The sequence below is a fragment of the Odontesthes bonariensis genome, chromosome 14 (assembly GCF_027942865.1).
Source record: "Odontesthes bonariensis isolate fOdoBon6 chromosome 14, fOdoBon6.hap1, whole genome shotgun sequence".
Classification (NCBI taxonomy): Eukaryota; Metazoa; Chordata; class Actinopteri; order Atheriniformes; family Atherinopsidae; genus Odontesthes; species Odontesthes bonariensis.
The window spans coordinates 2,370,193-2,385,699 of record NC_134519.1 but is presented as its reverse complement, the minus strand read 5'-3'; the positions used below and the strand labels follow the sequence as shown (position 1 = coordinate 2,385,699).

The following is a 15,507-nucleotide window of genomic DNA, read 5'->3' as shown; positions in this document are numbered from 1 at the left end:
GGAGCCCCAAACATCACAATGTGCGATACATTAGGGAAATTCAGACCCATACCTAAAGCTGTAGTGGCCACAACCACGCGACAATTGCCTTCCCCTCTCAATGAGGACAGAACCCTGTCCTTGTATTTCTGCAGTGTCTTACTGTGGAACATTCCAATGAGGAGGTTCTCTGCTTTTCGGTCTGGATCACCATCTACCCATGCCTGACTTTGCAGTTCAGCTTTTAGGTAACCAAAAACCTTTCCTACAAGCTGCATGGTTGGGCAGTAGATCAGCACTGGTTGCATAGTTGTTCCCTTATCTACCACACACCTAACAATCCAGTCTAGACAGTTAATTCCGTCTCTAGGAACCCGGCATATTCCGAGACGTATGTTTGTCTTGTTGGGGCTTGCAATAATGTGGATTGCATTGTCCATTTGAAGAATTTTAGTGACCCGGCTTCTTGACTGAATGTCTGCAGAAGCGGTCAGTGCCAAAAAGGGGGTACCTAAAATGTACAAAAGAAATAAACATAGTTAACACACTGCCATTATCATAACTATCATACTAAATGAGGAATCATGGAATCAAGGAGTTTTATTTGTCACATGCATATGTTTACTGGTGAAAAAAATCCAGTGACATTAGTGTCAGCCTATTTGTAGTACAGAATACAAATGCAGTAAGAAGGGGGCTACAAGAGGGTTGACAGGGTGGGGGCAGGGAACCATCAACAAGGAACAGTGAATGCAAATGAACAAGCAAAGTGTGGGGGTGGAACATAGTCTTACTGGCCTACAAAGACATTGTAATAGTATATCAAGTACATATTTCCCAACATTAGAAGACAGGGAAACATTTATTTCAACGTACCAGCTTTAGCGATGGATCTCAGCTCACCCAGTTTGGAAAAACTCTCTCTAAATGGATTGTCACCTTTAGCAGCTTGACCCCTGGGAGGGAGGAAGAGTAAGACAGAAAATGTATCCTCAGTGGGAAATTCATGTTCATGGTAACTTATGGATTAGATCATATATAGGCCTAGAAACTGCACATGCATAGGCCTACATGAATGTATGTGTACACACCCTATGAGTGTGAGTGTGTGTGTGTGTGTGCGTGTGCATAGCCTACCCTACATACAAGCATTATACCTAGGCTACAACACACAAGGCACAACTCATTATTTTAGCAATGTAATTGCAATCTAAATAATAATCAAATAACGTTAATAATCAAACTTTTTCCAGTTAACCACAACACTGTGCATGCTATGCAGACTCACCATTTGTATGTCACATGAGCCTCGTCCACGACAATACCGACAAGGTTTTGTTGATAAATCCGTGTGTTGAGCATCCTTTGCCATTTCGAATTTAGGAGCCACGCTTCGGGACTACCAAAAACAAGTGAGAAATGTCCCGCAATGATCTGCTGCTCGTCATCAACACCGAGTTGACCCGCACGTACTCCAAGTTTCCTGGCCTCTCTCACCTGGTCTTCCATAAGTGCGACAAGGGGGCACACGACAATGGCTATTGTATTCGGTCTCCCCAGTCTCTCCAGTACTAACGGTACCATTTGATAAATCAAACTTTTCCCAAAGCCAGTTGGAAGGAGAGCTACGACATCTTTGCCACTAACAAAGTTGACGAGGCATTCCTCTTGCTCTTGTTTTAATTGTGTAATGCTCTCCAGAGTTGAGACAACTTCATGGATAGCTTTTAGCGTATCTTCTTCCGTCGCCATGTTTATTTCCGCTGCGGTTGAACTACAATTGCATGGACTACAATGGACTCCGCGCGTGAGTTCTGCGTCACCACTCGCAACTGTTTGCTGATTGGCAAAACACTGAGCGAACCGAGGTCGGGGCATTTGGCCAGACTATGTGCGGAGCCAAAATCTTTGGGCGGAAGTACGTAGGATGGCGTCGCCAGGCTAGATCTTTCCCCATGTTTGACAAGATTATGGTTTCTCACCTGTGTGAGTCTTCATATGACGCGACAGACCGTAATGTTGACTGAAACCTTTCTTACATGCTTTGCAAAAATATGGCTTCTCACCTGTGTGTCTTCTAATATGATCAGCCAAACTTTTACTGTGACTGAAATGCTTCTCACATACTTTGCAAGAAAACGGCTTTTCACCTGTGCGAATTCTCATGTGACGCAACAAACTGCTACTTACACTGAATCTTTTCCCACATATTTTGCAAGAATACAATTTCTCACCTGTGTGTATTCTAAGATGATCAGCTGAACTTTTACTGACTGAAATGCTTCTCATTTACTTTACAAGAATACGGCTTTTCACCTGTGTGAGTTCTCATGTGACACAACAAACTGCCACTAAGACTGAATCTTTTCCCACATATTTTGCAAGAATACGGCTTTTCACCTGTGTGAGGTGAGAGAAAAAAACACCTGTTTTTTACACTTTCAGCCTGCTGAAATGATGCTTTCAGGAACCGTGGGAACTACAACAACTTGTCTGACAGCTCTTCTACACGGTATTAACCTGATTACCTGTGAACGTAACATGTGCCACCGACAGTTTGGTTTTCTCAGCCATTTGGCTCAACAGGGTTAGGGGTTAGAACAAAAACACTGTGAGAGTGATAAATTTTGCCCAATTGATTCAGAAGTGGACATTTCCCACGTCCTCAAAGCAGACACGTTGAAGTGAGCTGCTGTGTGGGACACTTTGTGGGTCTTTATGTTAAAATGTTTCACCTGATTTTAATCAGAATAATCTGATCTTTTCAACAGTTTCTCACAGTCACCAACTTCCAAAGCAGGTGTAGAAGCAGCAGAAGACCTGTAGGTGGCGTGCTAACTTAAAGGCTGTGACATCACAAACTTAACTGACACTTTCATTTGATTCAGCTTTTTATTTCTCAATCATCATCATCACACTTCGGCTCAGAGGGTCACAGACACTATTCATCTACATCAGAGTCATGGTAAAAATCAGGCTTTTAATGATTTCTGAACTGTTCAGAATCTGGACCAGAACCAATAATGGGCCACATTAAAGATTAAATCCATGAGTAAAAGGTGAAAATACAACATCCACGATAACCAATCATAAAGGAAAAGGATCACTTTTATTGATCTGACAGCGACAGTGAAGAGAAAGAAGAAATGTGGAGAAAGACCGAAGTGGAAGGCAAATAATCCAGCTGTGAACTGAACTGCTGACTTGAACAGATCAGTGTGTGGATGCAAAACAATTTTCTCCAGCTAAACTCAGACAAAACTGAAATCATTTTTACTGTGGCCCACAGAAACAAAGAGAAAGTGTTATCAGTCACCTTGAGACTCTCTCTCTAAAACCTAACTATCAAGTTAGAAATCTCGGGGTAATATTGAACTCAGACCTGAACTTTAACAGCCACATTAAATCAGTAACATCAGCAGCTTTTTACCATCTAAAAAACATTGCCAGAATCACAGGAATAGTGTCTAAACCAGACTTAGAGAGACTGATCCATGCGTTTGTCTCCAGCAGGTTAGACTGCTGTAACGGCCTGCTCACTGGGCTCTCTAAACGGGCTGTAAGACAGCTGCAGTACATCCAGAACGCTGCTGCTCTAGTCCTGACCAGAACCAGGAAATACGACCATATTAGTCCAGTGCTCAGATCTCTGCACTGGCTTCCTGTTGCTCAGAGAATAGACTTTAAAACAGCTCTGCTTGTGTACAAGTCTCTTCATGGTCAAGTGCCGAGGTACATCTCTGACATGTTAAAGCCCTATAAACCAACTCGGGCTCTGAGAACCTCAGAGAGGGGTCTCCTGCTGGGGCCCAGAGTCAGGACTAAACAAGGTGAGGCTGCGTTTCAGTTTTATGCTCCTAACATCTGGAACAGTCTTCCAGAAGATGTGAGACAGGCCTCAACTCTGACAATGTTTAAATCCAGGCTGAAAACAGTTCTATTTAGCTGTGCATATGACACCTGAAAATAATTTATCTGCACTCTTCACTTTTAAATTAATTAATTACTGATTATTTTTTATTTTTTTATTTTTATTTATTTTTTATTTATTTATTTTTAATGATTTTATTGCCTTCTTGTGATTTTATGTAGCTGTGAAGCACTTTGAATTGCCTTGTGTATGAATTGTGCTCTATAGATAAAATTGCCTTGACTTGCCTTGCCTTGCTGAGGACATTTACAACCTCATCACTCCACTAGTAGGACTTCATCTGCAGTGTTTTCTGGGGTGATCCAGGTCCACAAACTTAACTGACACTTTCACTTGATTCAGCTTTTTATTTCTCAATCTTCACCATCATCATCATCATCATCATCATCATCACACTTCTGCTCAAAGGGTCACAGACACTCTTCATCATCATCATCATCATGGTAAAATCAGGCTTTCAATGAATTCTGAACTGTTCAGATTCTGGACCAGAACCAATAATGGGCCACATTAAAGATTAAATCCACGAGTAAAAGGTGAAAATACAACATCCACGATAACCAATCATAAAGGAAAAGGATAACTTTTATTGATCTGACAACGACAGTGAAGAGAAAGAAGAAATGTGGAGAAAGAAGTGGAAGGACCTGCAGCAAATAATCCAGCTGTGAACTGAACTGCTGACTTGTTGCTGAGGACATTTACAACCTCATCACTCCACTAGTAGGACTTCATCTGCAGAGACAGCCAGACCTAAACTTTAGAAGAAGCAGATTCACTGTTCATGGAGCTTCTTTACAGAACAGATCAGACAGTTTGATTGACAGGACAGATGATCAGAGGAGCTGAGTTTTTACCACCATAATTCAGACCAGGACTAAAGAACGGGTGGAGTTTGTGAGTGAAGCAGCAGCCAGTAAAGGAGTAGATCAGAGCTGCAGCATCAGCATCATAAAAGGAGACCAGACCCTGCTCATAATCCACAAACACCCCCACCTTCTCAGGAACAGACTGAAGACTGAGACGGACTGGAGGGTCAGCAGGAGCTTTGTACTCATTTCCATTTCTCAGACCTACAGTCCAGAAACCGTTCTGAGGACTCACTGTGATTTGTCCCTTCCTGTTGATCGACTCTCTGGCCACCCCTACAGTCCAGGCAGATTTTCCTTTAACCTGAACCTCAAAGTAAAATCTGCCTGAAGAGAAACTCTGATTTCCTAAAACATTAACACACAGAGAAAATCTCTCTGGATTATCTAGAAGATCCTTCTCCACATCAGTATCATGAACTTGTTTTCCATCCTCAGACAGCATGAGGTGAGGATGAGCTGTATCAGGATCCAGAGTAACATCCACTGCATCCTGCTGGAGCCTCTTCAGCTCAGCCTCAGCAAACAGCTTCTTCATCATTTCACTGAGTGTCTCCTGCAGCTCAGCCACAGCCCTCACCACAGTCCCCTCATATGATGATGGACGGACGCTGACCTCTGTCCAGTCCTTGGTGAGTGGAGCAGCTTTCAGGGAGGAGAAGCTTTGGAGGAGGTGGAGGTGGTCTTCAGAGCGTGAGAGCTGCTCCACCTCAGAGCTCCTCTTCATCAGCTCAGAGATCTCCTGTTCCAGATCTTTGATGAGGCCTTCAGCCTGTTTCTCAGTAGTTTCCTGTTTGTCTTGGATCTCCTTTATCAGCTCCTTCAGGCCTCTCTCAGCAGACTCCATCAGAGCAGTGAAGACCTGAACACCTTCTGCTTTCTCTCTGTCTGCAGCATCTTCGCTGATCTTCACCGACTCTTTGACCTCCTGAATCTTCAGTCGTCTCTTCTGGATCATCTGCTGGATTTCAGCCTCCTTCTTCCCCAGCTCTGCCTTCTTTCCTTCATATTCTTCTCTCAGAGGAACAAACTCATGAGTCTTGTGGTCTAAAACAGAGCAGAGCGAGCAGACGCATGTCTGGTCGGTCTTACAGAACAGCTCCAGAGGTTTATCGTGCTGCTTACACATCCTGTCCTCCAGGTTCTCCACCGGCTCCGTCAGCTGGTGTCTTTTCAGACGTGAAGCTGTCAGATGAGGCTCCAGGTGAGTCTCACAGTAGGAGGCCAAACACAGCAGGCAGGACTTCAGGGCCTTCAGTTTGGTTCCAGTGCAGACGTCACAGGGAACTTCTCCTGGTCTGGCAGCTTGTTGCTCTGAGCTGCTGCTGCTGGCTTTCTGCTGAGCTTCACGTCTGAACTCAGCAACCAGCTCACGGATGAAGGTGTTGACTCTCAGCTGAGGTCGAGTGCTGAAGTTCTCTTTGCACATGGGACACTTGTACAGAACATTAACATCCCAGTGTTGAGTGATGCAGCTTTTGCAGAAGTTGTGTCCACAACGTGTGGTGACTGGATCGGTGAACACATCCAGACAGATGGAGCACAGAAACTGATCCTCAGATCGCAGGTTGCTGCCAGCAGACATGTCTGCACTCTGAGGACAAGAGTCAGAGAGAGAAAAAACAAATTTTTACACAAATGAAGACAATGCATGCAACAACCGTCCGTATACACAGATTTGTTCTTAAGTCGTGCGTACGAGTGATTTAAGAGAATTTGCGCATTCACCAATCTTTTCGTATTTTATGTTCTCTTTCAGGTACGAACAGAATTTACGAGTGATCCAGACCTGTCGTGGGAGTTTTCCAATCAAGTTTGCTTGACTAATGGATTGTATATTTAATTACTTTGAAGCAAACATAAATAAATATCTACATTATACCCCATAATGATGCTGACATTATTCTGTTAAAATTAAATTATGCACTGATTAGCGCGTCAGGCTCTTGGAAGAGAGCGTGTGTTCCGAGACCGAGTAGATGTCCTGCGTAGACAGACGAATGGCTGACATCTCGATTTAGATTCCCAAGGACTGTGCTGCTGCAAATATGCAGCTTGCTAGAGCCACAACTCCAGACAGAAACACGCCGATCAAACCCAATTCCACCACATGTCCAGGTCCTCACCACCCTTGGATTTTTGGCCCCTGGAACCTTTCAGAGGGAGATTGGAGACTGATCGGGGGTGTCCCAGTCCTCTTTGAGTTGTGTGCTCCCTGTAGGAGCCATGTTTTATTTATGAACATTTTCACTGCCAAGCCACAAGGCGGCAGTTTCTCTTTGGTGCACTGAACTTTACCGGATGTTGGCGGGGGGTTTAAATCAGCGTGCTCAGTGTGGCACAGGTGATGCTGATGAGTGGGAAGCAAACAGTTTTCGACTGTGCTTAAGTGATATCTGTCTATTGTATGGTAAAATTTATAAGTATTGTGGCTTTATAAAGAAATTAAAAGCAAAGTATTATTTCAAGCCAAAAGGAAGGATTTTCGTTGGATTATTGCCCGAACTACACGTCAAAACTAAAACAATCAGCATCCGGTCGCTACACTCCCCTTGGTCATCAAAGCTCTCATCAGTTTATCACCCATGGTACATCAGATTCCCATACACCGCTGTCCAACAAGTACAAATTAAGAGGGACTTTCATCCCGTGGCTGGACTGCCAATCATAATAGGAGCAACAGACTGTACACATATAGCATCAAAGCACCTGTGAGCTGAAGGCCAGGTGGGTGTGTCTCCATAAAGTGAGGGGCAAACTGCTCTATAGCCCAGAGAAGGCATGCCAGATTTGCACAATACTGCCATGAATGAGGGTCTCCTGCTACCTGAACCAGCTCAGTTAGACCAGAAGGTGCCAGAAGACCCCCCTCATGGACCACCCCATCAAAGAGCCATCATGATGAGGCAACAGCTGATTGCACGGCTTCAGTTGCAGTCATCGAGCGCCTGGCCATGGCGAGACGTCTTTTTTTTTTTCTAAGCCATTTTCATATCAAACCATTTCTTCTTTATTTCGGTGACATTACGAACTAAAGTGACACAGAATTAACAGCACTCGTAATAACTTCCCATTTCTTGGCTTAAAGGGGAACTCAGGGGCATTTGAAGCGCGTTTCCATTGCTAGGGGTTGTCAAATACTGATAGTAGGACACAGAGAGGTGCAAATCTGCGGTCCCTGTGTGGAGATCGCGCTGTTCGCACAGCATGTCATGCGAGGCTAATATGTGGGCAACTGCTAACCCTTCCACGTAAAACAACAACTTGCACACAGCAGAAACGTCACACCACTTTATAAACCATCCGACAATAAAGTCACAAGCCTTACTATCAAAACCATATGCATGGTTCTCACATTACTGGCATGGGGACGTTACAAAACAACTTTATAAACAGCATGTAACTCACTGGCTGGTTGTAGGCTCGCACATGTGAAAGCCCAAAAGAGTCGATGGACGATAATCCCATGAGAAGTGGTAGTTGATGAAACGTGGCTGTGCTATTCTAAATATTGAAAAGTGAATTTTAAGTGGGTATACGGAGCATCTTAGGCGGGTATACGGAAATCCCCCAAAAAAAGAGGTGGGTATACGCCGTATACCTGCATTCAACGTAGACTACACCACTGGTTATATGGTGTAATTTTGGGCGTGGAGAATGCACAGCTACTATCCTCGTGCACGTGCACTTAAATACGCACTGGTGGCATTCATCATTTACACAGGTCGTTTACACACTTTTTCCCAAGTTAATTTGTTGAATCTGACGTGGCGTGTTCGTAAGAGACCTTTGTATGAAAAAAATGAGAGAAATTTAGAATAAAAATACAAAAATATCTACAATCCTAAAGGAAACCTGGAAACTAAATACTGAGTGAGTGATAGGTGAGTGAGTGCAGCTGAGGGGAAAAACAGGTGAAGTGAATGAAGGTGATGGCAAAGCAATAGAAACTATGAGGAAAACATGGCGAAACTAAATACCGAACTTAGACTAGAAAACTAAGGCATGAGGGAAAACTAAAACATGGCAAAACTAAAAACTAAACATGGACTTAAAAACTAAGACATGATTAACACATAAAACACCAAACTAAAAACATGGGGAGAAATCCCATGGGCGTGACAAGTAAATATTATCAGCTGTACTCACCAGTGTTTGACTCAGTGGTTGAGAAAGAACAGATGAACTCAGTTTATTTCTCTTCTGACAGAAACACAGAGGTTTGTCTCGACTGCAGCTCTGCCGTCACTGTGACAGACTTCAACTTTTATTTCAGGGAAATGACGATTAAACTGTTTTTTCCAGTGTTGCTCCGCCTCCTGCTGCACCTTTTTGTCAGCATTTGTTTTCTCCTTCAGGTTCAGACGTGATTATTTACAGACTTTTGGCACCAGATGAGTTCAAAGTGCGAATATATTTATGAGTTTATTGTACGTTACTCAACTCAACTCAACTCTACTTTATTCATAAAGCCCTTGAAAACAGCCGTGGCTTTTTACAGTATTTTGTTGATATAAATAGTGTTATAAATTGGCTTTATTCTTAGACTTTATGTATTCATATTCTGTAGTTCAGTAAACAATCTATGTTCCTAGTTTGTATGTGTACACTCTGCTCATACAACGCAAATGTATGTCCAAGACTTTAAGATGACGTAGCTGGATAAAATAACTATGTCAGATAAAGTGTCTCTTAGGACAGATGGGTCTGGTGCAGTAGATACACGCCTGACACAACACTCACACACACACACATCGCTTATCACATCCAAAGAACATGACGAAGACGGTGGATGGCCTGCTCACATTACTAGAAAATGTTCAATGATAAGTTGTCAAGTGTAGGTACAACCTCTGAGATAAAGGTGAACATAAATATGAAATGTTTCCGGATATCGGGACTTGGTCGGACGGATTTCATGCGAAAACTCTGTCTCTCCAAGTCCAGCGCTGATACTTGACTTGTGACCACCAATAAATACTTTGTTTAACTTAAGAATGCTCCAGTTTGTTCTTGGGCTTCCAATAAAAGAATCGGGCTAACAGTTGGTGCCGTGACACCCGGATTGGCTGACTCCGAGGGAGGACTGCCGGAGCCGATCGAGGGGGACCCTTTGTTCAGACAATTCGAGGCGCCCGAAAAAAAAAAAAGGTGAGCAGAAAACCTCTTATATATGAATACATGTGAAATTTCTGCACATTGGACAAGCTAAATTAAGTTGTCTGAATTAAGATATCCTCTGATCAGTAAAAATCAAAGTATATATTTACTGTTTGTTTGTTTTATTGAATGGTCACACGTAAAGTATAAAAACCGGTTCAGACCGGACGCGGTGCAAATTTTCGCACTGACACAGGCACTCCATTTCAGCTGAAATGGAGCGCCTGTAGTTGGTGTCCTGCCGAGAGATCACGGCACCGATCCTCCCGAGCAGGTCATCAAACTGGGTCCTGGTGAGCCTGAAATACCGCTGGAAGCGGCCGTCATCCAGACGCAACTCCTGGAGAAGGCGGTGAAATTCTCCGAGTGCACCACCGGATGATGTCACTGACCCAGACTCCATTTCAGCTGCGGAGCGCCTGTCCATCTGTCGTCCAGAATCTCAACGCTGATAGGCTGTCGTGACGTGAATATTTCGCCAAAGTTGGATTTTCTGAACTCGTGCGAATTCGTGTCTTTGCATTGACTTTGTATGTAATCATGTTGCGCGAAAAATTCCAGTCTAAACACACCGTAAGTCTCAGATAGGGAAAGAACATGAGTGTCCTGCTATAGGTTTAATTCGAACAAATAAAAGAAACCCTGTGAGAGGTTGTCTTCTAAATTGATATCCTCATGGGAAGAGTCCGTAAAACTGTCCGCGTCGGCGGTTCGACTGTCAATAAATAAAGTGTTTCCTTATAAGAAGGACACGGCATAAGGACACAGGGCTCGCTTTGTTATGTTTCATGAAACTGTGGGGTGGGTCGCGGTTTGAAGATATTTTACTGTGATAGTACACAGATCTCAAGTGGTTTTGCATATGGGGGGTTGGAATAGAAAAAGGGGGAAGTAAGATCGGGTGTTTCAGAAATTGGTGAATTAAAACGAGTGTGTGGACTGGGGAAAAAAAAACAGCGATCAAGCGCACAGGAGTTGTAGACCCTGTGTAGAAGCTTCTTGAAACGAGTCCTACCACTCGGGCACTGAGCCCAGGCCTGGCCCTAACCATTTTGGCGCCATGGCAAGATTTTAGGTGGCGCCCCCTTGTATCGCATTACATTTCACTGCTAGTGTACATATGCTCACAAGACACTGAATAGCTTTGTCTTGAACATTCTTTTATTTAAATATTCCCAAAATAAAAAGTGTAAACAAATTACATTAACTTAAGAATACAGTATAAATAAGACACTGTGCAAAATAAGATATGAACGAAACCAGTAGGCACAAAAAATAACAAGGATTTAAAAAAAATTTTTAAATGATCTTACAAAGATCTCTAGTGGTGTTTTTGGTACTACTGCCTTAACTTGAATGACTACTAAATAATGACTAAACTACACCACAACCTCCTCAATCTCACACAACCTTCTACAGATTCACTCTCCTGGTTTTTCTTGCAGCAAAGTCCTCCACAACATCATCATATGACAACTGATTTGAGACCACATGTTTTATGCTTATGATGGCAAGTCCAGTGAGACGTTGAGACGATGTCGCGTTTTTCCTCCTCTTCTTTTCTTTTTTTCCTCCCCTGGGCATCAGACATTTTATTTGGACGTTTCGACATGTTGACGTGTTCACAGTCTAGTTGCGTTTGACCCATCAAAAAACACAACCACGTAACAGGTAGGCGCCTAAAGTCTGAATAGTCGGGAGGGGTGAAATATAGGCGCCCACCTAGTATTATTACTACTATTACTTAGTAGGCTTTGCTATGCAGTTAAATTAATGTGGGCTTATTCTTTTCTTATCAAGACATAATTGTAATGATGAGACACACCGAGTATCAGTCAGAACCTTTACTCGTAACTGCGGATTTTTTTATTTTTTTTATTTTTATTTTTATTTTTTTTTTCCTCCATTTTTGGCACCCCCTGGATGTGCGGCGCCCTTAGCATTTGCTTATACCGCCTATGCCACGGGCCGGCCTTGACTGAGCCCTTCACCCATTCTGACTAACACGTGTAAAAATTTCTAAATATGTCACAAACAATGATCAATGAGTGGAAAACATGTGAACCCGGCTCTTTGGGGTCGGTACTATTTGACACCTTGACTAGATGGCAGAAAAAGGTCCCAAAGGAAGAAGAAAAAAAGGGAACTGATAGATTTGTAGATTGGACGAGAGAGATGCAAAAAAGAGGAATTAATTTCCCTGCAAGCACAAGTGGCAAAATCACAACTAAGAGCAACAAGATAAATTAGCCTAGCATCAAATTAGCATTTTTTGTTTTGTTTTGTTTTGTTTTTATACCTATAAGAGAAAAAGAAAAAGATCAACAGAGTTGGAAACTTGGCCTGAGAGCAAAGTTTCTAACTAAAGATGAGCTGAAATAATGAATCACACAGATTAAAAGCTCCAAACACTTTTTCAGATAACTGATAACCTCCAAGCTGCTCCATAATGTTCCCAATTTAAGTTTATTAGTTGTTCTCTTTGTCATAAAATACTATCACCCTAAGATTGTCTCATCTCAATCCTGCTTCTTCTTCTCATTCAGCCTGAGAGCGAGGACAGTCCAAACAATACGTTTATCTACAGACTCTGAGTGATCATTGGCCGGTACTTTAAGAGTACAAGAACTACATATGATAATGGATGTGTAGTTTTATACTAGAGCAATTATTATTACCTCATCTATTTATTTTAACATGCATATGATTAGGAGAGATACCAAAGTACTTAGATAAACTGAAACTGAAAGATAAGCTTTTCAATGCAAGAATCACAGTGAAGAGATAAGAAGCAATAAAATGTCCAAAATAAATCCAGGAAGAACACAATGTTTAAAACAAGACATTCATACAAGTTGTTGCTGAAATAAGATTTACACAAGCAGAGCGTTCAGAATATTTCCTCCTTTTATTGAAAAACTGTCGGAACAAAACAAATGTTCTACAAAGTGAGACTTTATGATTTCCACCTGAAGCAGGACTGAGATCAGACAGTCAGACCATGTGACATATGTTAAACTATCAGGATTTAACAGCAAGGCCAGACAGTCAGAGGTCAAACAGCCGGTTATCATCTTAAAGCAGTAAAGGTTAGCCATTATTATTTTAGAGATCATATTAACATAACTCCAAAAATTTAGCTGATCTAAATAGTTCTCCTCTGCCTCTTTTCACCAATTCTGAGTTAATAGTTATCAATATCCATATACCATTTAACTATTTAACTGCAGCAGATCTATGAAACAATTAAAATGCTCTCTTAACAAAGCAGCAAAGTGCTTTATAGAGAGGTTTAAAATAAGTTAGATTATTAGGATATTAACAAAAACACAACAAAAGGCGCTACAGGAGTCAGATATCACCAATAGCTTTCTTAAAGAGGAAAACTACAGCTGCAGTGAGACTGATTCATAACAAGACAAGATAAGTTTTGTTTTTATGGCGCAGTTAAAAACAGCCACAGTGACCAGAGAGCCGTACAAGAGAAACAATATATCAACACGATTAGCAGTTTCTAACCCTGCAGATAAATGATAAGTGAATTAAACAGTATAGCATTGGATAGAATGGGTGAAATAGAAATAAAATTCTGTTTACAGTTAAAGAGATGCCACTCAACCATAGTAACAAACTGAGAATTTTAGAACAGTTAAAATAATTAGAGGTCTGAGCCGCTCTGATTGGAAAAGGAAGATTAATCCGTTTATAAGAAAAGTTTTTGTGAGCTCAGCCGGCGCCCTGTTAAACACCTACATCAACTCAAGAAGCAGCTGCTCCAACTGGAAGGCAAGACAATGAAAAAGAGAAATAAGTCATTAAATGGCTTACAAGAGAAATTATTCCAATATTTGGGGTACCAGAAGTGATAAGTTCAGACAATGGTGCTCACTTCTCTTATGAAGAACTAAGAGAAGTGGAACAGATGTTTGGAACTGGACATAAGCTCGGTGAAGTCTATCACCCAGCTTCACAAGGACGAGTGGAAAGAGCAAATAAGAACCATCAAAAAGGCCCAACAAACTCTGTGCAGACACAAAGTTAACTTGGGCTGAAGCTCTCCCTGATGTTAATTAACCTGAGATTTACTCCAGATGCCACCATGAATGTTGTCAGGTTGTCCCACATGAGGCCTGGGCAGGGAGAAAAGACTCTGTCCATTTACTACTGCACCAACAGGCTCACCCCTGTTCTACCACAGTATGAAAACTCATGTGAATAAGTGAAACAACTGAATAACACGGTGATGAGTATATCTCAACAGGTTACAGAAATGCTCACTAAGGAACAGGACCGCCATACTTCACCTGTGGAAGTAGGAAACTGGGTCCTAAAGAAAGTCAGCAAACGTAACTGGTCCTCTCCTCTGTGGACGGGATCATACGAGGTAGCTGCAGCTACATCTCTCTCTCCCACCACTCCACACCAGCTGGCTAAAGGATCTCAGCAAAATGGCATCAATCCACTTCAATTGCAATTCAATGAGAAACAGGATGGTATGGTTCAATTCGATCTGCGCTCAGTCATAACATGTGGCTGAAAGAAAAAGGATATGAATGGGATGAATGAAATGTTCTGTGAGAACAGTGTTAATCAGGTGTGTTGGTTCATCAGAAGACGTTCCATTAGAGATGACCACAAAGTTTTTAATCTGGTGCACTAAATCCATCAATCAATCAGACTTTATTTATATAGCACTTCTCATCCAAGAAAATGTTGCACAAAGTGCTTTACAAGATAGAAGCAGATAAAACAAAGCAGTGAAACCCAAGGCCACACACACACACACACACACACACACACGCACACTCACACACACACACACACACACACACACACACACACACACACACACACACACTCACACACACACACACACACACACACACACACACACACACACACACACACACACACTCACACACACACACACACACACACACACACAGCCACGCACACACACACACACACACACACACACACACACACACAGCCACGCACACACACACACACACACACACACACACACACACACACACACACTCACACACACACACACACACACACACACACACTCACACACACTCACACACACACACTCACACACACACACACACACACACACACACACACACACACACACACTCCCACACACACACACACTCACACACACTCACACACACACACACATACACACAGCCAAGCACACACAAACACACACACACACACACAGCCACGCACACACACACACACACACACACACACACACACACACACACACACAGCAGCACAAGGCCACAAGGCTCACCTCAGAGATAAAAAATAAAGGATGAAGTAAGATAAGCAAACAAATAAAATGATTGTTAATGTTGTTAATTCTAATCTGTATGGAAACATGTTCTGGTATCACGTGATGTTGGAAACAGCTCTGATGTCACACTGTTGGTACCACATGAAGTGTTTCTGATTCAACTGGAGCAGAAACACTAGATGCTGATCCTGAACTGTCTGTGGACGGCTCAGCATCACCAAACAGCCACTGGGAAGAATTAAAGAACATTTAGTAGCAAG

The 15,507-nt window shown here is 42.3% G+C and overlaps 2 protein-coding genes across 2 annotated transcripts in view; both read right to left on the bottom strand.

Annotated features, from left to right (window-relative positions):
- Window positions 1-15,507, bottom strand: part of LOC142398498 (uncharacterized) — a 462,406-nt gene that overhangs the window by 238,851 nt on the left and 208,048 nt on the right. The window lies entirely within an intron of this gene.
- LOC142398516 (E3 ubiquitin-protein ligase TRIM21-like) lies at window positions 4,513-6,364 on the bottom strand. Its single transcript, XM_075482555.1, has one exon. It carries the CDS (start codon window positions 6,362-6,364, stop codon window positions 4,718-4,720), a length of 1,647 nt encoding a protein of 548 aa, XP_075338670.1. The 3' UTR covers window positions 4,513-4,717.

Bases quoted from the DNA above. Each gene is read 5' to 3' on its own strand.
- LOC142398516 (XM_075482555.1), bottom strand. From the start codon at position 6,364: ATGTCTGCTGGCAGCAACCTGCGATCTGAGGATCAGTTTCTGTGCTCC.